At 36.4% G+C, this 26,370-nt stretch overlaps 2 protein-coding genes across 2 annotated transcripts in view; one reads left to right on the plus strand and one right to left on the minus strand.

Annotated features, from left to right (window-relative positions):
* Nucleotides 1-295: 295 nt before the first annotated feature.
* The window catches only part of LOC136267080 (uncharacterized), a 341,703-nt gene continuing 315,628 nt past the window's right edge, over nucleotides 296-26,370 (minus strand). The window contains exons 2-5 of the mRNA XM_066062143.1: nucleotides 2,351-2,806; nucleotides 1,931-2,230; nucleotides 1,762-1,878; nucleotides 296-464 (exon numbers count right to left, since the gene is read on the minus strand). Of these exons, the coding sequence (XP_065918215.1) occupies nucleotides 412-464; nucleotides 1,762-1,878; nucleotides 1,931-2,230; nucleotides 2,351-2,806 (926 nt within the window). The 3' untranslated portion in view covers nucleotides 296-411. The remainder of the gene's footprint in view (nucleotides 465-1,761; nucleotides 1,879-1,930; nucleotides 2,231-2,350; nucleotides 2,807-26,370) is intronic.
* LOC136266487 (P-selectin-like) lies at nucleotides 14,622-22,156 on the plus strand. The gene is made up of 9 exons (XM_066061501.1): nucleotides 14,622-14,625; nucleotides 14,680-14,865; nucleotides 15,085-15,264; nucleotides 16,540-16,713; nucleotides 16,763-17,143; nucleotides 19,450-19,638; nucleotides 20,213-20,401; nucleotides 20,460-20,645; nucleotides 22,113-22,156. Exons 1-9 carry the CDS (start codon nucleotides 14,622-14,624, stop codon nucleotides 22,154-22,156), a joined length of 1,533 nt encoding a protein of 510 aa, XP_065917573.1.

Consider the following 26,370-nt stretch of genomic DNA (forward strand, 5'->3'; position numbering starts at 1 on the left):
CGAGGTGAAAATTTTTCGAGGTTGAGTAAAGTTGCAATAAATATTATAATTTATTTATTTATACTTTTATTAAAATTTTCGCGCATTTGTAAACTCTCCTAAAATGTATTAGACTGTATATGGAAGTCTACACTGTAATATTTCAAGGATAAAACTTTGGCTGGTAACACCCAAAACCGTAAAATCAGTGAAAATTGTCCCCCTCAAAATATTTAGCTAGGCTATACAGTATTCTGCTCAGTCCCAAGGGCAAGTGCATAATCATGTATGGCATATTAATGCTTTAGCAGGATGCAGAACATATAAAAGCCAATAATATTGTACATATATACATATGCATAAATTATTGATATAGTTTATAGAAGCATGTCTTAGTAAACATATATTTTACATTGGCATCATCTCATTGCATCAATCCTTGCATACAGCTGCACAGTTAGTAAAAAGATCATGATGTGGATGACCTGTACATTTAAAGAAAATAAAGTCTGATTAGTATCATTGGTTATTACACTCACATAAGAGGTACACAGCTTTGCAAACACAGCAGAGGTGCAAAGAAATTGTATTTGTATGGAATTATCAACTTTAACTATAGTGGACCCTCTCACACTCCTTTGTTCTCAGATAAATATGAAAATGATTGGATAAGTTGGATAACTAAAGCCCGTACATTTACGCAGAGTGCTCTGCTGAAATGCTCCAACAGAACATACACATGTACTCAAAGTATAGACAGTCAGGGAACAGATAAAAAGGGGGATTGGTTAACTGAGGGTCTACTGTATGACAATTAAACCAGTTATTTTGGATAAAATTATTTAGCTACATAAGCTCCAATATCTGGATTTATAAAATAGATTTTGCTCATTTCTAAACATGATCATTCTTATATTGGGGTAGCAGGTTGATTGCAGCATACAGGGGGGGTGTTGCCTGGATTTTTCAAGGGAGGGGGGTTAATTCCAACATAAACACGAAGTTATTAGCAGCAGGGGTCTGGGAACATGTTGAAAGGCCTTGAATTATTTAATAGTCCAAAATGTGATAGTTGATTATGTTGTTTGTATAGTCCCTGGGACGGAATGGGCCTATTTGTTCAGCATGAATGAATTCACTAACAAAATGGAATGATTTGTAAGCATTATATTGCTACAATTACACTGTAAGCATTATAATTGAGAATGTACATTTAGCGTGATATAATTGCAAGGGGTCTATTTATTTCCATGCATATCTAGTATTAATAAATTTGTTAATGTGATAAAAGAATTTTATTGGTGCAGTGTTGGGTATGAGGCATATTTCTAGAGCAGACATTGTAGCATTAAAAATGTGTGTGCCACAAAAACTGAGTATGAGTTTCCTCTGCTATAGTCTGCATTGCTCAGTCTTTCACATGAAATCTGTATTAGAGTATACTTGCATGACTGCTCAATAGGTGACTGCTCTATTAAAGTATCTTAATCTTAAGGAGGGCTCTTGATCTGCAGGTTCTTCCCTGATAGGTGAATGTAAGATTTGTGGGATGATTATTGTGCTATACTATAATGCTGTTAATCATTCCCTCTTGTACTGCCGAAGATAATGTATTAGGTTGTTTCTTAGGAATCTAAATTTCAGAAGGGAGTCTCTTGAAGCCCTTGGAAACCCCGTCCCTACACCACAGCCATATACAAAAGGTAGCTGCAGTTACAGATTGCAACATTTGCACCCTTAACTCATGTATACTTGGTATACACACTATATCTTATGCAGCACCTTGTCTAAGCACTTTTTGATATCCAGAAGTAATCATCATAATAAACTGGTAGCAATTAATCATGGCTGCAAATATCACAACTGCAACTATCATGTATGCAGAAATAATCACCATGTCTGTAAAGTTAACAAGGTACATAGATAATTGTATGCATTAGTGTTAATCTACCTCTATGCTGACAAATACAATTGTTGTTAAGTAAAAATGATTTTAAATTTTCTTTGTCGTCATAGGAAACACCCAACACATAAATAACACAATGTGGTTTGTTATCTATTTCTATTGGCCTTTCTACAATCCAGTACTTGCTTGATGGAGTAATAAAGTTGCTATGTTTCTGCCAAACACATGTCTGTATTGGAGATGATATGAAACATTGTCTCCTCCTATACATCTCTACAACATCTCTGTTGAATAAGTTTTTATTAGGAAAGTCTGCAAGAGTAGCAATTGGTTCTCTGGTTATACCTACAGTGTAATAAGAGGGCATCCATCATAAACAAATCTGCTCTGATTATAAATCAGAATTATACTGAAGACAAACAAATTGTGACATGTATTTAACCACTCAGAAATATTTCCACTTACTGGTGATGTTCAGTGATGCAAACTCTTGATGCAGGTGACACGTTACTGATACATTTTGAAAATCTGCTGTTTCAGATGGTCTTATGGTTATTACTGCTCGACTGTTATGATCATCAGAGTGATGGTGATCAATAATAACATTTGCTGGTGAAGATGCATGCAGTGTAGTAGATATCACTCCAGCAGATGGAGTTGACAATGCCAGACAAAGTACAGAAAAGTTTTCATCGAATGTAGCAAGGTCAATTTCTATAGTTGATATCTTTGATGTATAGATCATTGTTTCTATATTTCGGATTACCTCAAAGATTGTAAACCAATGCTTGTATGGATAAACATGAAAGTTAAATTCATTTGCATATGGTGGTTGGTAATAATCATCATGCATTATTGATCGTACAAGAAATCCACCACTCTGATCTGTATATGAATAATCCTTGCTGGTGTGTAGGAGTTCTGAAATATATATCACAGAAAACAAAATTAATAACAATTATAAGTTCTGTAAAATACATTACTGCACACATACATATATACACAATTTTGTATAAAGGATATCATTGTAATTGCATGTGCATTATACATAAACTCAGCTAATAAGTATTTCCATGGCTATGCAAGGAGATGCTGATCTGCATGGTGCAGACAAACACACAACAAGCACAGTTCACACACAAGTTCCTTACAATCTTGTATCTCTTTACATAGTTCAACTTAGTTATAGATTTTATATTCTGGGGCTGTACAGCTAATTATATACGTACGTATGTACGTAGCTACATACTAAAATTTCTTAACACTATCATTTCCAATGGAGAATTCATAACAAAATAGCTAGAAATTCTGGTTACTGAACTACACCATGCAACAACATGATTGCAGCTAAGCTAATCTGATAAAAGGACATGATAGGTAATCTGTATTTGCTTATGCAAAGTGCCGGTGCTTTAATAATGACAAAATTTTGCTGCAGCTTGCTGATGTTAGGCCTGCATCAAATATTTTAGCATAACAAAGGCTTAACAGGCTATAGTGCTATGCCAGCATAATGCTAGTATATTAGGCGAATATTTTAAACTATATGGAGCTTAATTCTTTGAAATAGACTGATATTTCCTAATAGAGCAGTCAGTAGAAAACACAAAATAGAGCAAAGGAATTGTACATAGCTCCACAGATTGATACTCTCTAACAGAATAGTCACTTTGTAGTGAAATACCCAATAGAGCATTCACTATTATAATATTATTATTACCGGTGTATAAATGTTCCAAGAGTATCATACAATACGATAGTACTGTATAGTAGGGGTTGGTAAGAAATCATTTGCTTTCGTAGATTTTTGCACCTTAAACAATGGCCTTGCAATAAGATTTACCCCCAAGAAAACCACCTGGAAGTAATGCTGTACCTTGGTTAAGCAAAGCAAAAAGTTGAATGTTTCGATGTACAGTGAGTTTTAAAAATTTCAAAATTCACTTGGATTTTGTCTGCCAGCCTGCCTGCTGTAAGACCAGAGGGCGCTTGGTGTATGGTTCCAGAACTTTCAGGCAACCAAGGTAATGATGGCGGATTCATGAATCTGTTGTTCTGATTATGTTCTGTCCACTGCACCATGCTGTTTGCTTTCATTATTTATTCGTTCCTTTGTTCTTCTTGAAGGATAATTAATGATTATGGTGCTTAATAGATGCGGGGCGCGCCACAACTTCAAACACATGATTTTCGAAATGTGAATACATGTGCGTAAGATGAGGGTGAACGGGTACAGTACCCAAGGAGTTGTCTCTAGCACTTAATAATGCTAGGTAGTCATTTTATATAGTCTTAATTACCAGGCCAGTTTAGCATTTTTTGTGAGGTAGCTAGCTAATCAGAGCCTCTGCAAGCTAATAATGTCCTTGAGGAGTGGATCCACCTTGGGATCCAGACTTCTAAAAGCAAGGATCCCACTCTTAATGGTGAACTCTCCAGCGATGTTTTATTGTAAATTCATCAACATCTGGGCCATTAGAAATGCAGCTTAAGCCTTAAACAGTTGCTGTAATACCATATAGCCTATTTTGAGGGGCAAATATTTCGAGGTTGAGCAATGTTGCTAAAAATAAAAATTTCGCGGATTTGCAAACACTCCCAAAATGTGTTAGACTATATCTCGGGCTATATGGAGGTCTAAATATTTCAAGGCTAAAATTTTCGCTGATAGATATAACTCCCAAAACCACGAAATCAGCGAAAATTTCCCCCCTAAAATATTTAGGCTATATAGTAGTTTTAAAAGACAAAACAATAATTATTTTAGAGGCAGTTATTGCATACGAGGTAAAAGATAGCTGCTTCATAATATGTGGAAAACAAAAAGAGTATAATATAGCTAGCTAGCTGGACAAAAAAAATAAACAAAAAAAATATTTAAAAATTAAAAAATTCAAAAGGAAGTAGTTGATATAATGTACATGCTACAAGGAAACAAGCTCAAAAATGTTACAGCTGAAATGAGAAATGATCCAGCAGTAAAAAGTAAGGAAACAAGATTAGAGGACTACTTGCTAAAATGAAACACACTTTAATCCCTACTTTTGGCTAATTTGATGGTCTCATTTCAAGATGCTAGTCAAAAGTAGGCATTATCATTTTAGCAAGTAGTTGTCTAATCATGTTTCCTTACTTTTAACTGCTGGATCATTTCTCATTTCAGTTGTAACATTTTAATTGCATGTACTTGGCAATCCATAACTTGACTTGTGAGTACGGTACGGTCCAGGGGCGGATCTAGGGGGTGGGCTTTGGGGGCTGAAGCCCCCCCTCCCCCTCCCTTCACTTTTAGGCTTTACTTGATCAATATGCTGAGGGTTAAAATTTCCAGTTTCAACATTATTGTTCTATCATGCATGCACGCAATTGTGAGAGGGTGCATCATGTGCTTGGTTGTCTGAACCTACACAAACCTTTCCATTAGCAAATGCTGCAGAGAACCATTATATATCTAAAGGCAGTATATAAAATATCTACAGGCAGAAATATGCATTTTATGTGGAAATGCCTCCAAATTGCAGTATTTTAGCATCTATATTTTACAATTTTCCTGGGGGGACATGCCCCCAGACCCACCTCCACCCAAGAGACTAGTACCTTGAATTAGCCCCCCCCCCTTTTATAAATCCTAGATCCACCCCTAGTACCAGCCTGAAATTTGGTCACTTTACATTCCTAACATAGCGCTATTCCTGGATGTAATTTTGAGACAATGGGATAACATATGTGACTGAATTTGACAAAACCCGGCTTCGACGCACAAAGCTTCGTTAGGAGATATGGCGATTTTAAATAATCATTGTGTAATAACTTCCGACTGCTTACAGCTGTGCAAACACAATTTGCACCAAGTAATCTTTTGCCTTCAGGCCTGTGCCAATTAATGTTGGGAATAATAGGTAGGCAAAAAAGTATTGAGCATAATGCCAGTATGATAGCCAAACTTTTTGTGCATTGATTATCAGAGAAGTTGAAACTCTGCATATATTGCATGATTCACAATGGTATAGTCTAATAAAGCATGCAAACACAATATTTACAGCTCCTTGACTCTTGTCAAGAAAAGAGTGGAAAAGATTGATATATTCTCATATCAATCATTCACAGGTGTTAATACCCTATAATAGAGCAGTCAAGACAATTTCCAACGAGCATATTTTGGGCATAATGGGACACAATTGGCATAATTGGAGCATGATAGAGGAAATGCTGGAGTGTTGCTCAAAAGCATAACGGGTAATTTCAAAAGCATAACAGGCTCAGGCCTATTGTACTTTTGGTGAATATTCTACCAGTGTCTTCATACCATTAGAAGCTTTTAAGCACAGCAGTCTTCGGTGCTTACAAGCTCCTGATACCATACATATCTAGAAACCTCTACTCTAGTTGATGTAGTATGGGATACGTATGTCACATAAAACATTTAGGAATCAAACAGGAAGAAATGAGGCAGGAAAAAAAACTACCAAACAACAGAATTTATTTTCTTCATGATTAATGAAAATCACCTCATTGTTTCCTTCTATAAATTGACATCACTTGTATTGTAAACATACTGCCTACCAAACTGGCATTTGGAGCACCAGTGATATAGCTTATGTATAAACATGCCAAGTACAGAAGATTTTGGACGGAAATTACAACTGTAAGTAAAGATCGATGGTTTTTTGTGCTTTCAGTAGTCTCAAAAGCCTACACAGAACTGGTTTCAAAAAATTCAGGAGGTTGTAGAGGAAGATGTGCATGTAACAATGTACAGTGGAAATGCACTGAATTATACAGCTGTAATGGTGATGAATAGTTGTTACTGTGAGTAAGCGACTGCATTATTAGAGTGTTTCACAGAGATTCATTATAAGTATTTCTGTAGCACTTTGCAATAAAGACTTTCAGATCATTAATAGCACCTTATTATTAACAATGAAATCTTTAAATTGCATTGTCAATTTCATGCAAGCATTTCCAAATAGTTTATACTTTACTTCGTATAATTTTTCAAAGACGTTTTTAAGATTTATAGCTAATGACTTTACTGCAGTAATGTTGTCACTACCATTATGTCAACTGGCCTACATGTCAAGCAAATGAAGAAAAGATACCTTTTTCTTAAAATTCAGTTCATGCACTCTCTAATAGAGCAGTCAATGATATATTCATATTTTAATGGTTATAGGAGGTGGCTCTCCCTCCAGTATTGAACTCATTAACAGAAGAGTACAGGAATAATTTTATCAAATACAGTTTGGCATTTTTGCCCACTTCTTTACCAAATCCTTTAAAAAATCCTTTAAAAAATGGAGCTAAGCAACTGTGCTAACTGATTTACACTCCAGTTAGGTGTTGACTCAGAAGCAATATTTTCATGTATCTCACTGCAAAATTGAGTGGCTGCGCAATACTGAGATTTTTGTATCACAATGATGTGCCAGTCTCATTTCACAATCATCATGACAGATATTTGCACACACAGACACAGGCACACAGACAAACACGGACACACACACACACAAACAGACACAAACACACGCACGTACAAACAGACAGACACACAAACCCACACACACGGTAGTCTGTCATGCTTCCAAGAAAGACAGCATGTCGCATAGTGATACTGTAAGTTAGGGAGAATGACAACGTGATTTTTACATGTGCACAATTCCACAATCCCTTCTCCAAAATTAAATTCTAGCAGTATAGGTAGAGCAAAATTTGATTGAAATCACTCAAGTTGTTCCCAAGATATAAGGTGGCCAAAGTTTAGATTTTTTCTTCATTTCTCAAGACGTTCATAGGAGTTTAGAATTGAACTCTCCTTTTTTGCATACCAGTACTTCACAAAAAGTTCTTTAAAATACAAACGCTTTTACTTCTTTGCCTTGAAGTTTGGTACATATAGTGGATGTAGCTATAAAGGTGAATTCAGGCACCGAGCTTGATGCTAATCTGATTTAATATTATTTATAGTTTTATGGATGATTATAGATTTTCTGTCATGGCTACAAAGTAAATCTCTTAAGGTACTGATTTAACAATTTGGCACATACACACATGTAGATTAACCATTAGAATCAAAGAAATCGAAGTAACAGATATCATACGGCAAGAAATTTTGATGTGATGATTATGATGAATCAATTAGGTAAATTTGTCACATTTTCTTTCCATTTGTTGTACAGTACAAAATTACAAAGCAAAATAGAAACTAAACAGGTGTGTAGGATTTCTGTGCTGAGGTACTCTGATAGAATAGTCACTGAGGGATAAGAAAAAGTTGTTCAGTGTTTGAACTATGGACATAATGGACTTCACACCTAAAACCCAAACCCTTAACCATTGAGCCATTTCTGTCATAGCACTTTACTTTTACTTTATAAATGAAAGTTCCAGGTCAACTCTATATAATTTTATAGATCTAACAATGGAAAATTCTACATTGCTCTAGAACATTCTATAATATTGTGTGTTGTATTAGAAGTCCTGAAAGTGTGCATTCTGTTAGAGTATTATCTATTCCAAAACAGCTAAGCTGTAAAAAAAAGAGTGCGGCCCTCAAAAAGGCTATGGTGAAAAAAGATGTGAAATCCAAGGTGGCGGCCAAGAAATGGCTGTGATGGTAGGTTAATGGTAAAAATTTTAATAACAACAATTCAGGTGAATTTTGTGCCAAGACCAAGCGACACCAAAATTCACCTGAATTGTTGTTATTAAAATTTTTACCATTAACCTACCATCACAGCCATTTCTTGGCTGCCACCTTGGATTTCACATCTTTTTTCACCAAAGCCTTTTTGAGGGCCACATGCACTCTTTTTTTACAGCTTAGCTGTTTTGGATTAGATTTCACTTCTTTTTGTATTTGTATACCCCAAAGCCAGCCTATGGCCAGCTTTGGGGCTTTTTTAACCTATCTTTTTTTCTTTTCCACAGGAAGAAGAAAGATGAAGCAGATGAATACTTTGAATATTTCTGATTTTATCAATAAATGTACAAATTATATATATATATATTTATTACAGAACTCTACATGGTGCATGGTTTCTTTGTAACTGAACACTCTACAAGGTGAGTCCTTCTAGCTGATGTCTTTACAGGGTCACTAGTTAGTAGCTGAACTCTCTACAAGGTGACTTCTTCTAGCTGACCTTTCTACAGGGTTGTAGCTGAACTCTCTACATGATGGTTTCTTTGTAGCTGAACTCTGTACAGGGTAATTTCTTCTAGCTGATCCCTCTACAGGGCGATTTGTTTGTAGCTGAACTCTCTACATGGTGGTTTCTTTGTAGCTGAACTCTCTACAAGGTGACTTCTTCTAGCTGAACTACATAGTTGAACTCCCTACAAGGTAACTTCTTCTAGCTGATATCTCTACAGGGTGAATTGTTTGTAGCTTATATATATATACAGGTTACTAGTTTCTAGCTGATCTTTTGAATTCTTTTCAGGGTGACTGCTCTATTAGGGTGACTGCTCTATTAGAGTATCTCGATCTCGCACTTGCTACACCATTTAATTCAATTTCATCTACTAGAAGTCATCACTTGTCAATAAACCCACCACAGTTAACCATCAACTCTCGTCGTTATTCGTTCTTTGTTAACACTGTCTTTCTGTGGAATTCTGTACCATTAACCATCCTCAATGATCCAAATCCAAAATCCTTCCGGCATTCATTATACCATTATGTGTGTGTTAACTGATGTTTTTGTATTGTTGTGCAGTTTTGTAATTATTTGTTTGTTGTATATTTTTGTAGTTGTAGTGTTCTTTTTTGTGGCTGACACCTTGTACAGGCTTAGCCTTTTGTGTATGCCTTCCATTGTGGTAAATTTGATAATAATAATAATAATAATAATAATGTTTGATTTCGTGTTATAACTCCGTGGCTTTAAGTCTGATTCTTCTACACCATTGGAGATCCTTTCTAAGATGATTACTCCATCTGTACAGTGAATTTCAAAGTATTACCCCGTGTGTTTTGATACAATGAGACTGTTCTATTAGGAAATTTTCAATGTTATAAGATATTGTGGAAATAGTTAACATGATTTTACTGCTTGTATTTCAAAATTTTATGATATTTGTTGTAATATTTAAGTACTAATGTGCTTTATCCTCATCTTATTGATTATTCTTCTATGAAAGATTTATTATGGTAGTACCTATGGGCAGCAAATATTTTGGTATATAACTAGTAAAATTATTATGATTTTTCAGATTGTGCTCAGGGTTGTTAACACCCCTTTTATTTGGTGTTTGAATACAAAATTATACCTGTGTACTAGTAATTGTGATTTTATGCTGTTTTTTTTCCAAACAATGTTGCAGCATTTTAACTTGTGCATTAAAGTAGATGAACTCTGAATTGTTTGTAGCTGAACTTGCTACAATTTATTTGTAACTGAACTCCCTGCAGGGTGACCTGTTTGTAGCTGAATGCTACAGGTGACTTATTTCTACCCTGATCGATTGATAGATTTATTTTAACCTCACAGTACTTGGCGAAAGCCGTTCTTCCTTACCAGAGCACGCACACAACAATAAACACAGTACAAAACACAACCACGTGCACTAAACAACTATGTTACACATACAATAATATAAAATCCATACTACACAAGCTTGTTTAAATAGAAGTCTTTGACAGAAATTCATCATAATGACAAGTAACACTTGTGGCATCAGTGAGAGAAGTGGCAGAAAAACAGAAAAAGTTTTGGTGGAGGAGATGACAATTTTGCAGGTTAGCAAAGCTGACCTGATGTCTCTACTTATTCATAGCTCCATGATTTGTTTGTAGCTGAACTTTCTAGCTAGAACTCAAGGTGGTTTGGTAGGGTTGTTTTCCATAGTGTTACCACCTAGAGCTTAGTTGTAGCACTAGTTATTGATCTGTTTATATTCATTGATTGCAATTGGTTAATGTTTTACTATATATAGCTACATAGGTGTAATTGCTTTTGGACAACTGCATATGAAAGTTATTTTCTAAAATTCATCAGCTGCAATTTAATACAGCACATCATTTCTTTATTATTTTCTTCAATTTGCAATCAAAACGTATTATCAAATATATTAGGAAAGCTAAATGCTTTAGTGACTATTAAAGATTCACAACCGAATCAGACACATGCCATGCTAATACTATTGGAAACTATACTTCTTGACTTCTGTCTGGCAATCTATCAAAGTTTCTCACTGTGATTTAGCTACATAGAAGGGTTTGCATAATTCTGAAACAACAGGATTAAATACTCTAATACGGCAGTCAGGCAATAATGACCATAACAGAACAATTAATAAATCCATTGCAAAGTGGATATCTGACTAGCTAGCCAGTGGAAACCCTATTCAAAAAGTCTGTGTACACCCCCCAGAATTCCACAGAGGAATGATGAGAATTATGTTCCTATCAGTGATACTAAGCAAACCAGTGCTGCACCAGAGCCAGTATACACAGATGAGTTGGTGGATAAATCAAGTGAATTGAAACTAGAGAAGAATCCAACATATTCAGTCAATGTGCTGCTCAAGGCAGTTCAGAGGATCACCACTACATTAATCCCTGCCAGCCATGCATGCCAGAGCTAATTAAACATTTTACATACATTATATCCCCAGTAGTATTTTAGTACTATGAACATTTGAATATACTCATATGCACGGTGTGTACACATTATCAAATTTAATAACAAAGCATCTGGGCCAGTAATGCTGATATTTCTTTTAATAGTTATAAGGTTAAAATTATATAATAATTATTATGGTGACATGTTTTTTGTGTAAGCTAGAGTTGTCCCTGGTATTTTCATGGAATCAGTCCAAAACATGTGAAGACATGTTGCTGCACTGTCAACACAAGTTACAACATTATCATTTTTATTGATGTAAAAGGTTTACAGTACTTCATTATAATACTCCTATTGATTTTCTCAACCTTGTAGCTAAGTTACTGTATCCATTTATAATAATAATAATTATTATCTAATCCAAAACAGCCAAGCTGTAAAAAAACAGTGCGGCCCTCAAAAAGACTATGGTGAAAAAAGATGTGAAATCCAAGGTGGTGGCCAAGAAATGGCTGTGATGGTAGGTTAATGGTAAAAATTTTAATAACAACAATTCAGGTGAATTTTGTGCCAATTGACCAAGCGGCACCAAAATTCACCTGAATTGTTGTTATTAAAATTTTTACCATTAACCTACCATCACAGCCATTTCTTGGCCGCCACCTTGGATTTCACATCTTTTTTCACCATAGCCTTTTTGAGGGCCGCACTGTTTTTTTACAGCTTGGCTGTTTTGGATTAGATATTATTTACTCTAATAAAGCAGTCACATCGAAATTAAATGCTCTAGTACAGCAACCAGCTAAAGAATTCAAGACTATTGGAAGTTTAAACATCAATGAAAATGGTATGATACAACAATAAACTGGCATTATCAACTAATTATGGTGGCATAATTTTGGGAATAATGGGCAATTCTCAAAAGCATAATAAGTGGTTTTTTGAGTACTGCTCAAAAGCATGATGCTCAATTTTTGGAGCATAATAGCCTCATGCCTACTGTCACAGTGTGATGGGCTGACTGTAGAATAAGTCTTTTTCTGAGACTTTGTGAAACCCACAGATACATATAGAGACCATGCATTCAGTGGCCATACATTGAATCATTGGAATTGTGTATAGTAAAGCCATGGAGATTTTTCTCAATCAGTTTATAGTACAAGTAACTATACGGGAACCTGAAATCTGACCTTTGACCTTAACTGTTATACTGAGCCAACCCCAACCCACTGTACGATGCACATACTACTACATAGTATTGAAAAGTTCTCCAAAACAAATATTGCACATTAAAAGCTTATACACTTAAGAAGTGCAATGTCTTGACGTGGGTTCTTGAAAATCTATAGCTATGCAAGCATAAGGATTTTAAGTTTGATTAGGACCATAAAAATGTAGGGAAACAAGGGAGGTTGCCTACACCTTCAGATATATGCTACTAGTGAACATTTAATCCATATACCCATGCCTGAATTAGGGATTAAATCTTCACTAGTAGCATATATCTGCAGGTGTAGGCGACCTCCCTTGTTTCCCTACTTTTTATTTATGATCCCTAATTGAACTTAAAATTTCTAATTTTCCTTGTTTACTTTTTGTAACATTATTATGACTGGTGGACCCATGCATACTGCATCAAAGAAAAGGATGGCGCTAGAGTAATGTTTTCGTCTGAACATGCAGCCAAGCTATCAATTACTGACTTGAAATTAGTCATTACACTTCACTTTAAGCTATGTTCAGCCAGTTAATGCAGTGCTACAAATGAAGAATAGTAGGAGAAGCGCCTCTGCAATCAATCCACAAACAAGATGAAACTATTGGCATTCTATTGAGGTAGCTACATAGAATCCAGTTGTGGTAATAAATGCTTGATTGATATTAATTTTCATGTGTACATGAGTAGAAGCTGCAATATCTGACATCTCACGTCAGATCTACTAATTGTACACCATGCATGCAATAATTGATTACACTAGGCATAGCTTTTGTGACAGTCTGAATGTTGTAAATACATAATACTGTATATATCTGTTATATATAGATTTATACATTTTTCAGACATGGAGCTCATCTATGCTATGATAGTGTTGATCTGTAGTGTACAATGTTCAGGTCAAACAGGTAAAAATAAATACATAGCCGTTATATAGCTACATGTATGCAGGAGGTGTCGACAGGAAAATCTAACTGAATGAGTGGCATATTGTCAGTTAAAACCTGCCATATCTTTCTACAATAATATGTTAATGTTTTATTCATCAAAAATCTTACACTAAGTTTCAAACTTCTCTGCTCTAGAGTGTCACTTTCGTCAAAAATAATTATCATTCATTATAATTATATCACGCATTGTTTACCCTTCCAACACTATTATTTAGGACTACTTTTTATGCTAAACACTGAGGATAGTACAATGTGATAACTGCATACTGTATCTGAAGATTAAGAGTACACTGTATACTGTGCTGTGCCTATATATACTTCACCAGTTGGGCACTTGAGGACAGAAGGAAGACCCTATACAAGGTGTTTACTTAGGAGCCAAAGCAAGAATCCATGTAATGAATTCCTAATAGGGCATGGCATGACATGAGCTAATAGCTGAATTGTAAATTTTATTGATCTTGTAATGCAAATCATTTTGATAAGTTGCTCTGTATAAACTATTTCTAATTTTTTGACACTGAGATATTGCCAATTTCATGTTCATGGATAATACGATAGGATTGTGAACGGAAACTCTGATAATGTATAGTATACATTTTCATCTACAACTTTTTGTCAATTACTAGAAACAGAATTTATAAAGAAATGTCATTTCACAGCAATACTTGTTAGCACTAGTGATATGATATTGTACATGATGTGTGCTGAGTCAGTATCTTTATATGGCATACATATAGCTCCTATGAACTGAACTTTGCTATTTGAAATAAACCCTAGTTCATTGAAATCATTCAAATTCCATGAATTATGAGAATGAAGAGTTAACAGCCCACACCATGCACAGTGTATGCTTGTATTATAATTGTGCTGTATACCACTGTTAGTGAAAATATTATTAAGTGTACATGTGTTACCTGAATACCTACAGTGTGCTACAGGGTGTCTCCACTTTGAACTCAAGAAATTTATTGCAATAAATATCTGTACTGTTAAATGTGGTGATGGGTAACAAAATCATAAAACACTACTTTCACTTTACTATAATATTCTTTTATACAGCGTCATGTTCTTCTCTTTCTCGCCCTACAAATGGGAGGATAATTTGTTCACTAGGAAGTGATGGAGTTTATTCTGAAGGAGACAAATGCTTTTTCACATGTAACACTGGTTATAGGCTAACTGGTAGTGAAACCAGAACCTGTCAGAGTGGGAGATGGAGTGGCTCTACAACTGGCTGTACAAGAGGTGAATATTTTGCGACATATACTGAAATTGTGTTCTTCACCAGTAATTCAATAATAATTATTGGTGATAAGTACAAAATCCTATTGAATACAGTGTAGTAATAAGTCTGGATCTTTTATGTGAAATGTACTCATTTATACAAGTAACTATAATTAAAGTATATTGTTAAGAGAGAGTGCAGGTAGAATGTTTACATGAGGTACATTTATACTTTTGTAGTTACTTGTTCTTCTATTTCTTATCCTGCTAATGGATGGAATACTTGTAGATCAGGAAGTTATTACTATGCAACTACTTGTAGTTTTACATGTAACACTGGTTATGATTTAACTGGTAGTAACACCAGAACTTGTCTTATTAGTGGGAGCTGGAGTAGTGGTAGCACCAGTTGTAGTAAAGGTGAGCAAATGTGAGCATTATAATACTGTATGCAGGTATATGCAGACCAAAAGTTCAGAGCACAACTGTTTGAACTTTCACTGCTTATTAGAGATCAGCGTTCATGGAGTGGCTTTGATGCATAACACAGTCACATTGTGTTGCTATGATTGAGAGATCTGTCACTTTTCAAAGTTTATATAAATTTTTTGAAGTTTCTGGCAAGTTTAGTGATTTCAGTATATTGATTAATATGCACGAGAGCCTTAGCCCTAGCTAGATTTCCGACCGTAACTCTTAGAGGCTAACCTGTATGGGTGATTTTCTGATTCACCCAAGTTGTGTGCAATATTTCACTAAGTGCTTGAACCTCAGTTATAACTAACATCAGTAGGAGAACAAAGGTACAAAAGAAATATATATATATATATATATATATAGAAAAAATGCATAAATACACCATATACTAAATAGCCACATGCAAGTTAACTATGGAAAACAATTAAAAATGTATGTAACTCACTACTTTCAGACTAGCTCATTATGGGATTACAAACATATACTGCATTCATTCACTACATTGAGAAATCTTGAATATCTTGCCACATGTATAAAGCCATAATTATTTTGTCTAACTACTGCTAGCTAGAATGTGCAGACAGCTAGTATAAATTGCAAGTTTACATGTAGCAGTGGTGGATCTAGGATTTTTGAAAGGGGGTTTCTGGGAGGTGTATTATATTTCTCCATAAAGCCATTGCATTAGTAGCCACAACATTAGTAGCTATAGCTATATATGTAGCTACATCATTATGCTACTATTAAGACATCCTTACTTGCTCATGCTCTTTTATCAATGAAAGTTAATGGTTTTCTTGCATTATGTTTTCATCAGGGTCTCTTCTCTTTCGTTATTTTTTATTTTGAACTCACGCAGAAACAAGCGCCCGAAAAAAAATTATTGAGTGAGCAGATGAGCTCCTGTGCATTTGATCTAGTTGGCCTCTGAGGTGAAAAAGAATACATTTTGTAAGTTAAATGTTACTGTTATGAGATAAAGAGCTATTTAAAACAGAAGAATGGCTTACTCAGAGTCACTTTAGAAGTGAAATTCTGAAAGGGGTTTCTGTCGACATTACAAAACCTTTCTAGATCCGCCACTGCCAAGCATCTGTTATATAAAATCTAACCATGCAGTTGTAAGGCTATAATGTTTCAAGTAGCATCTCATGTAATATATCTATACATATAAAGGTTACAGTAGAAGTAAACCATTGAATGCGTATATAACATTAGTTAGCTGTCCATCACTTGCTCAACCTATTAATGGAAGGAGATCATCTTGTTCAAACAATTATGGAGATCGTTGTACTTTGTCGTGTAACACTGGCTATGAGCTAACTGGTAGTGTCACTAGGACCTGTCAGAGTAACAGGAATTGGGATGGTACTGAGACCATGTGTAGAAGAGGTGAGCATTCTGTATTTATTCTGTGGTAGTTTAATCAAGTTCTGTGTAGTCCATTGTCCACCTTTAACAAATCTTAATAATGGAGTGATTAATTTTTCACGGGGAGATGATGGAATACTTTCCTACCAAGACACTTGTCGTTTTACGTGTAACATTGGTTATCGGAAAAGTGGTAGTTTCCAGAGAACATGTCAGTATGATGGTAGTTGGAGTGGATCACCTGTGTCTTGTTCAATCATGGAGTGTTCCTCATCATCACTACCAATGAACAGCTTGTTGACTCATTGCCATAGTAAGACATACCTGTCAAGATGTGATCTTCAATGTGAAGAAGGATTTGTTGGCAGAGGAAACCCGTTATATGAGTGTAAAGTCTTCAGTGGTGGAGTAGCATGGAGGGCAACTGGCAGCAGCTGGATCTGTACAAAGGGTAAGTGACTTATACATTACATGTATGTAGTTATACAATTATATACAGTGATGTACGTATGTAAGTATATAACTGGAGGATATCACGATACTGCACATATTTTGTAGATGCATTTAATTTTACCACATACAAGTACACCGGCAAAAACATTAGAATTTTTAACTAGAGTATAGGGATAAAAGTACTGAAACAAGCTGGAGTAATGCATGATATTAGATCACAGTAAAACAATAAGAAGTGTTATATCCCGACTGTGCATTTCTGTTATGGTATCTTGAGCACAGTAGGGATATAACACTTCTTATTGTTTTACTGTGATTTAATATCGTGCACTATTCCAGCTTGTTTCTGTACTTTTTATCAATGTGCTATGGTCCCTACTCTAGTTGAAATTACAAAATTTTTGTGTACTTGTTTGCTAAATTTTTTTGTAAAATATAATTATGATGACTGGTGAACCCATGCATACCGCATCAAAATAAAGAAATGGCACCACGTGCCCCAGTTATAAATTATTGTATGAAAAGTGAAGTTTCCATTACAATTTCAAGAACTGTTCGAATAGCACCTCTGCAATCAAAGTAGCTACTATGAAAAATACAGATGATTTCCATTACGAAGGGAAGCCATCACACGCTACTGCCAAATTGACACATTTCACTGTCAGCAAAGATGAATGGGACACAAAGGAGGACACTGGTAAGTCCATGAAGAATGCATTGTACGTACTGCGGTATGCCAAAAGGCACGTGTCCAGCTGAAGCGCCGTTGAACAGTGAAAAAAAATCAAGCCCATAGCTTAGCTGTTATTGAGTTTGTGCTTGTTCAAAGGCATCAGTCAGTTACTCAGTCACTAGAAAATTCCATTTAATATATATTTTTAAAATTCTATAGCAACTTGTTGAAAGCATTTTGGGTGCCACGCCAAACCTTTGTGGGTCCCTACTATACAGTACTATCGCACCATATGATACTATCGTACTGTGTGATATAACATTGTAGTAATACACTCTTTTTGTTCTATGAATATAATGTCACTATTCTGTGGTTTTTGCTTAAAAGTATTTGTTCTTGAAAGCAGTACGATTTCTATGAATATAATGTCACTATTCTGTGGTTTTTGCCTGGACAATGTTAATCTCTACTTCAACCTATACCAATGACTGAATTAGGGATTAAATGTCCACTAGTATATCTGCAGGTGTAGGCGACCTCCCTTGTTTCCTTACTTTTTATTTCTATGATTCCTTAAAATTTCTAATTTTCCTTAAATTTGTTTGTTTATTTTTTTGTAACATTATTACGTATGACTGGTTGAACCCATCCATACCACATCAAAAGAAAGGATGGCTAATGTTTTCATCTGAATGCTTGCCCCAGGTACAGTTACTGACTCAAAAGTGAAGTAGAAATTATGCTTTGCTATCAGCTATGTTCACTTTGTTATACAGCGCTATAAGTAATCAATCCAGTCACCATGAAAAATAGGGCCAATTCACGAGCCCCAGCTACTTGCGATTTGAACGGTGGCCATTATTCTTCGCTTCCACCTATTTCAGTCCATTACACAGCATTATAGAACAGTACGAGAAGCATCTCTGCAATCAATTCAGTTGCCACAGAAAAAAACAGGCAACACAGCCACAGGGAAGCCACATCACACTATCACGAATCAATACCTTGCTGGAATTGTCAACGAAAGGAGCTGGAACACAAAGGAGGACAAAGGCAAGTCCATGATGCATATATTGTACATACTGCAGTGAGCAAAAATTACTTTTCGGAACGAAGCAATGTCGAACAGTGAAGAAATCAAGCCTGTAGCTATATCCATTGTTGAGTTATGTTTGGCTGAAGGCATCAGTTAGTCAGAATAAAATTCTGTTATATAGAATTTTTTTAAAAGAGAAACTTTTCAAAAGGGTTTGGGGTTGGTGTGAAGACATTTTGGGGTTGGCTGTGCCTAACCAATACTGCCAAGTTGGAAATTGAGGCTGGTTTTAGGGTAATATTTTTGGCTGGAAAAGCCTAGTTTTGCATGATCCCTACTATACAGGACTAACATATTGTCGTTTAGCAGAGCTATATATGATTTATTGTATACTACACACCATTGATGATAGGATGAAACTAACACGCTGTCATTTTTTGACATAGAATTCTAATGCATATAAAACTACTGTGAACACTACCACAATAATTCCCAAAAAATTTGCATATGATCACGTAAAATATTTATGGAAACCATAAAAGTTTTATAAGGCACTTAATCTATAATGATTAATATGTCACTTTTACGCTTTTAGTTACTTGTTCATCACTTACTGATCCTAATAATGGAATGATCACTTGTTCACTGGGAAATAATAGAGTTCCTTCCTATGAAGACACTTGTAGTTTCACATGTAACACTGGTTATGAGCTAACCGGTAGTGTCACTAGGACCTTTCAGAGTGATGGAAGTTGGAGTGGCAATGAGACCATGTGTAGTAGAGGTAACTTTTATTTTGTTTTACTGTATTTTATGCTCGCATAATTGTGTCAAATGCATTATGTGCAATTGCAAAGTTTAATGGCGGATCCAGGATGGAGAATTTGGGGCAAATGTTCCCCCTCCCCCTTCCTCACCTTGTGGAGGAGCCAGCCATACTGTACTTCTGATTAAAATACTAAACTTTATGTCAGGCCAAGATCAGTTTATACAACTCATGAAAATATGTAAATTTTACTAGCATTTATTACAAATTTTCCTGAAACCAAAGTCAAACTAGCTGTGAAATAGTCATCCAGATCCTTCATGCATACTAAGTGCCTGAACTGATATTAAAATTACCAGCAGCACTGTTTATGAAACATGTAAATGCTGCTGCAAATTAAGCTTCATCTCTGTCCTTTATAATAATCATATAATGTTTGAATGTGGTATTAGTAATTGTATAGCAGAATATTACCATTATTTATACACATCAGCTTTATAGTTTTAGTATACAAAGAATGTGGCTCAATTTACAGAAGTGTAGATTAGTTCAGTATAGCATTAATCATGTGATAATATTAATCACTCTGTAGTGTCTTGTCCATCACTAACTAATCCTAATAATGGGACAATCACTTGTTCACTGGGAGATGATGGAGTTCCTTCCTATGAAGACACTTGTAGTTTCACATGTAACACTGGTTATGATCTAACTGGTACTAACCCTAGGAATTGTCAGAGTAATGGGAACTGGAGAGGTGCTAAGACTAACTGTAGAAGAGGTGAGCTTTGTGTAGGTGGCTATAAAGCCATATTAATAATGCATATATAAATTTATAGTCTCCTGTCCAACACTTACTGATCCTAATAATGGAACCATTAATTGTTCACTGGGAGATGATGGAGTTCCTTCCTATGAAGACATTTGTAATTTTACATGTAACACTGGTTATGAGCTAACTGGTAGTGAAAACAGGATCTGCCTCAGTAATGGAAGCTGGAGTGATATTGAGACTACATGTACAGGTAAAAGTTACAGTAAATGTACAGATAATTTGACTGGCCTTGCAGTTATGTCAGAAGAACATACATGACTTTATAGTGTAGGGTATATATCGACTCATGGTGGTAATTACTGCTATCAATGCGAGGCCAATGCAAATAGTTTTTAAATGCTTTTGGGTTTTAATGCCAACAGCTGGAGTTTAACTTCAGCCAATGAGCACTAGGACCTTTATACAAACCTGTTCTTTTTCCTTAGACGAACGGTTTAATAGGACTTAATTTTTATTAGTGCTCTAATTAAGGAAATTGTGACTTAATAATAACATTTCTTGGAAGCACTTTATATGTGTATTCAATTTAAAATTCTATATGCTCAAAACGGTTTGGTAAAAACAGTGGACCCGGGACCAGGGGACCCAAGGGAATCCAACTCTTCTTGGAATTTTATACACTTCACAATATTCTACACTAGTATTACTCTTGGTATTAGTATCTAATCCAAAACAGCCAAGCTGTAAAAAAAGAGTGCGGCCCTGAGAAAGGCTATGGTGAAAAAAGATGTGAAATCCAAGGTGGCAGCCAAGAAATGGCTGTGATGGTAGGTTAATGGTAAAAATTTTAATAACGACAATTCAAGTGAATTTTGTGCCAAGACCAAGCGGCACCAAATTCACTGAATTGTTGTTATTAAAATTTTTACCATTAACCTACCATCACAGCCATTTCTTGGCCGCCACCTTGGATTTCACATCTTTTTTCACCATAGCCTTTCTCAGGGCCGCACTCTTTTTTTACAGCTTGGCTGTTTTGGATTAGATTTCACTTCTTTTTGCATTTGTATACCCCAAAGCTGGCCTATGGCCGGCTTTAGGGCTTTTTAACCTGTCATTTTTTTCTTTACTACAGGAAGAAGAAAAGATGAAGCAGGGTGATTTCTTAGTAGCTGACCTCTCTGCAAGGTGATCCTTCTAGCTGATCCCTCTACCAGATAACTTGTTTGTAGCTGAACTCTCTACAGGGTGATTTGTTTGTAGCTGAACTCTCTACAAGGTAACTTCTTCTAGCTGATCTTTCTACAGGGTGATTTGTTTGTAGCTGAATTCTCTACAGGGCGATTTGTTTGCAGCTAAACTGCTGAACTCTCTACAATGTAACTTCTTCTAGCTAAACTCTCTATGGGTGGCTTGTTTCTAGCTGATCTCTCTACAGGGTGACTTGTTTGTAGCTGAACTCTCTACTAGGGCTGAGCGATACTGCCATTTTAGTATCACGATCGATACTAAAGCCACTATTCACGATACTGAATAGTTCACGATACTTACAAATAAGTCAATCATAGCTGGTGCTACATAGCATATTGCCCTGCATTCCTGCAGGAAGTCCTTATAGGTGATAACAAACTAGCCACTATCATCGTATCCTTGTTTACAGTAACAGTTATTGTAACACATGCTTTGAGGTTGTTATGGTGTTCACACCTCTCTGCAGGGGAAACCAGATGGGTGGATTTTATCATTTCCAAGGATTCTTAGCCTAGTACTGCATAACAAATGGATTTTTAATGACAGTAATGTACAAGCATGGTATCACGATAGTTAATAACAAAATATCGCAATATCGATACTTTCAAAATATCGCGATATATCGCTAAAACGGTAGTATCGCTCAGCCCTACTCTCTACAAGGTGATTTGTTTGTAGCTGAACTCTCTACAAGGTAACTTCTTCTAGCTGATCTTTCTACAGGGTGATTTGTTTGTAGCTGAATTCTCTACAGGGCGATTTGTTTGCAGCTAAACTCTCTACATGGTAGTTTCTTTGTAGCTGAACTCTCTACAATGTAACTTCTTCTAGCTGAACTCTCTACAGGATGACTTGTTTCTAGCTGATCTCTCTACAGGGTGACTAGTTTGTAGCTGAACTCTCTACAGGGTGATTTGTTTGTAGCTGAACTCTCTACAAGGTAACTTCTTCTAGCTGATCTTTCTACAGGGTGATTTGTTTGTAGCTGAATTCTCTACAGGGCAATTTGTTTGCAGCTGAACTCTCTACATGGTAGTTTCTTTGTAGCCGAACTCTCCACAGTGTAACTTATTCTAGCTGAACTCTCTACGGGTGGCTTGTTTCTAGTTGATCTCTCTACAGGGTGACTTGTTTCTAGCTGAACTCTCTACAAGGTGATTTGTTTGTAGCTGAACTCTCTACAAGGTAACTTCTTCTAGCTGATCTTTTTACAGGGTAATTTGTTTGTAGCTGAATTCTCTACAGGGTGATTTGTTTGCAGCTGAACTCTGTACATGGTAGTTTCTTTGTAGCTGAACTCTCTACAATGTAACTTCTTCTAGCTGAACTCTCTACAATGTAACTTCTTCTAGCTGAACTCTCTACATGGTGACTTGTTTGTAGCTGAACTCTCTACAGGGTGATTTGTTTGTAGCTGAATTCTCTACAGGGCGATTTGTTTGTAGCTGAACTCTCTACAATGTAACTTCTTCTAGCTGAACTCTCTACGGGTGGCTTGTTTCTAGCTGAACTCTCTACATGGTGACTTGTTTGTAGCTGACCTTTCTACAGGGTGATTTGTTTGTAGCTGAATTCTCTACAGGGCGATTTGTTTGTAGCTGAACTCTCTACAATGTAACTTCTTCTAGCTGAACTCTCTACGGGTGGCTTGTTTCTAGCTGATCTCTCTACAGGGTGACTTGTTTCTAGCTGAACTCTCTACAGGGTGATTTATTTGTAGCTGAACTCTCTACATGGTAGTTTCTTTGTAGCTGAACTCTCTACAATGTAACTTCTTCTAGCTGAACTCTCTACAGGATGACTTGTTTCTAGCTGATCTCTCTACAGGTGACTTGTTTGTAGCTGAACTGTCTACAGGGTGATTTGTTTGTAGCTGAACTCTCTACAAGGTAGCTTCTTCTAGCTGAACTTTCTACAGGATGACTTGTTTCTAGCTGATCTCTCTACAGGGTGACTTGTTTGTAGCTGAACTTTCTACAGGGTGATTTGTTTGTAGCTGAACTCTCTACAAGGTAGCTTCTTCTAGCTGAACTCTCTACAGGATGACTTGTTTCTAGCTGATCTCTCTACAGGGTGACTTGTTTGTAGCTGAACTCTCTACAGGGTGATTTGTTTGTAGCTGAACTCTCTACAAGGTAACTTCTTCTAGCTGAACTCTCTACATGGTGACTTGTTTGTAGCTGAACTCTCTACAATGTAACTTCTTCTCTCTACGGGTGGCTTGTTTCTAGCTGATCTCTCTACAAGGTGACTTGTTTCTAGCTGAACTCTCTAAAGGGTGATTTGTTTGTAGCTGAACTCTCTACAAGGTAACTTCTTCTAGCTGATCTTACTACAGGGTGATTTGTTTGTAGCTGAACTCTCTACAGGGCGATTTATTTGCAGCTGAACTCTCTACATGGTAGTTTCTTTGTAGCTGAACTCTGTACAACGTAACTTCTTCTAGCTGAACTCTCTACAGGATGACTTGTTTCTAGCTGATCTCTCTACAGGGTGACTTGTTTGTAACTGAACTTTCTACAGGGTGATTTGTTTGTAGCTGAACTCTCTACAAGGTAACTTCTTCTAGCTGATCTTTCTACAGGGTGATTTGTTTGTAGTTGAATTCTCTACAGGTGATTTATTTGCAGCTGAACTCTTTTACATGGTGGTTTCTTTGTAGCTGAACTCTCTACAAAGTGACTTCTTCTAGCTGAACTCTCTACAGGATGACTTGTTTCTAGCTGATCTCTCTACAGGTGACTTGTTTGTAGCTGAACTGTCTACAGGGTGATTTGTTTGTAGCTGAATTCTCTACATGGTAGTTTCTTTGTAGCTGAACTCTCTACAATGTAACTTCTTCTAGCTGAACTCTCTACAGGATGACTTGTTTCTAGCTGATCTCTCTACAGGTGACTTGTTTGTAGCTGAACTGTCTACAGGGTGATTTGTTTGTAGCTGAACTCTCTACAAGGTAGCTTCTTCTAGCTGAACTTTCTACAGGATGACTTGTTTCTAGCTGATCTCTCTACAGGGTGACTTGTTTGTAGCTGAACTTTCTACAGGGTGATTTGTTTGTAGCTGAACTCTCTACAAGGTAGCTTCTTCTAGCTGAACTCTCTACAGGATGACTTGTTTCTAGCTGATCTCTCTACAGGGTGACTTGTTTGTAGCTGAACTCTCTACAGGGTGATTTGTTTGTAGCTGAACTCTCTACAAGGTAACTTCTTCTAGCTGAACTCTCTACATGGTGACTTGTTTGTAGCTGAACTCTCTACAATGTAACTTCTTCTCTCTACGGGTGGCTTGTTTCTAGCTGATCTCTCTACAAGGTGACTTGTTTCTAGCTGAACTCTCTAAAGGGTGATTTGTTTGTAGCTGAACTCTCTACAAGGTAACTTCTTCTAGCTGATCTTACTACAGGGTGATTTGTTTGTAGCTGAACTCTCTACAGGGCGATTTATTTGCAGCTGAACTCTCTACATGGTAGTTTCTTTGTAGCTGAACTCTGTACAACGTAACTTCTTCTAGCTGAACTCTCTACAGGATGACTTGTTTCTAGCTGATCTCTCTACAGGGTGACTTGTTTGTAACTGAACTTTCTACAGGGTGATTTGTTTGTAGCTGAACTCTCTACAAGGTAACTTCTTCTAGCTGATCTTTCTACAGGGTGATTTGTTTGTAGTTGAATTCTCTACAGGTGATTTATTTGCAGCTGAACTCTTTTACATGGTGGTTTCTTTGTAGCTGAACTCTCTACAAAGTGACTTCTTCTAGCTGAACTCTCTACAGGATGACTTGTTTCTAGCTGATCTCTCTACAGGTGACTTGTTTGTAGCTGAACTGTCTACAGGGTGATTTGTTTGTAGCTGAATTCTCTACATGGTAGTTTCTTTGTAGCTGAACTCTCTACAATGTAACTTCTTCTAGCTGAACTCTCTACAGGATGACTTGTTTCTAGCTGATCTCTCTACAGGTGACTTGTTTGTAGCTGAACTGTCTACAGGGTGATTTGTTTGTAGCTGAACTCTCTACAAGGTAGCTTCTTCTAGCTGAACTTTCTACAGGATGACTTGTTTCTAGCTGATCTCTCTACAGGGTGACTTGTTTGTAGCTGAACTTTCTACAGGGTGATTTGTTTGTAGCTGAACTCTCTACAAGGTAGCTTCTTCTAGCTGAACTCTCTACAGGATGACTTGTTTCTAGCTGATCTCTCTACAGGGTGACTTGTTTGTAGCTGAACTCTCTACAGGGTGATTTGTTTGTAGCTGAACTCTCTACAAGGTAACTTCTTCTAGCTGAACTCTCTACATGGTGACTTGTTTGTAGCTGAACTCTCTACAATGTAACTTCTTCTCTCTACGGGTGGCTTGTTTCTAGCTGATCTCTCTACAAGGTGACTTGTTTCTAGCTGAACTCTCTAAAGGGTGATTTGTTTGTAGCTGAACTCTCTACAAGGTAACTTCTTCTAGCTGATCTTACTACAGGGTGATTTGTTTGTAGCTGAACTCTCTACAGGGCGATTTATTTGCAGCTGAACTCTCTACATGGTAGTTTCTTTGTAGCTGAACTCTGTACAACGTAACTTCTTCTAGCTGAACTCTCTACAGGATGACTTGTTTCTAGCTGATCTCTCTACAGGGTGACTTGTTTGTAACTGAACTTTCTACAGGGTGATTTGTTTGTAGCTGAACTCTCTACAAGGTAACTTCTTCTAGCTGATCTTTCTACAGGGTGATTTGTTT

The sequence above is a fragment of the Dysidea avara genome, chromosome 9 (assembly GCF_963678975.1).
Source record: "Dysidea avara chromosome 9, odDysAvar1.4, whole genome shotgun sequence".
Classification (NCBI taxonomy): Eukaryota; Metazoa; Porifera; class Demospongiae; order Dictyoceratida; family Dysideidae; genus Dysidea; species Dysidea avara.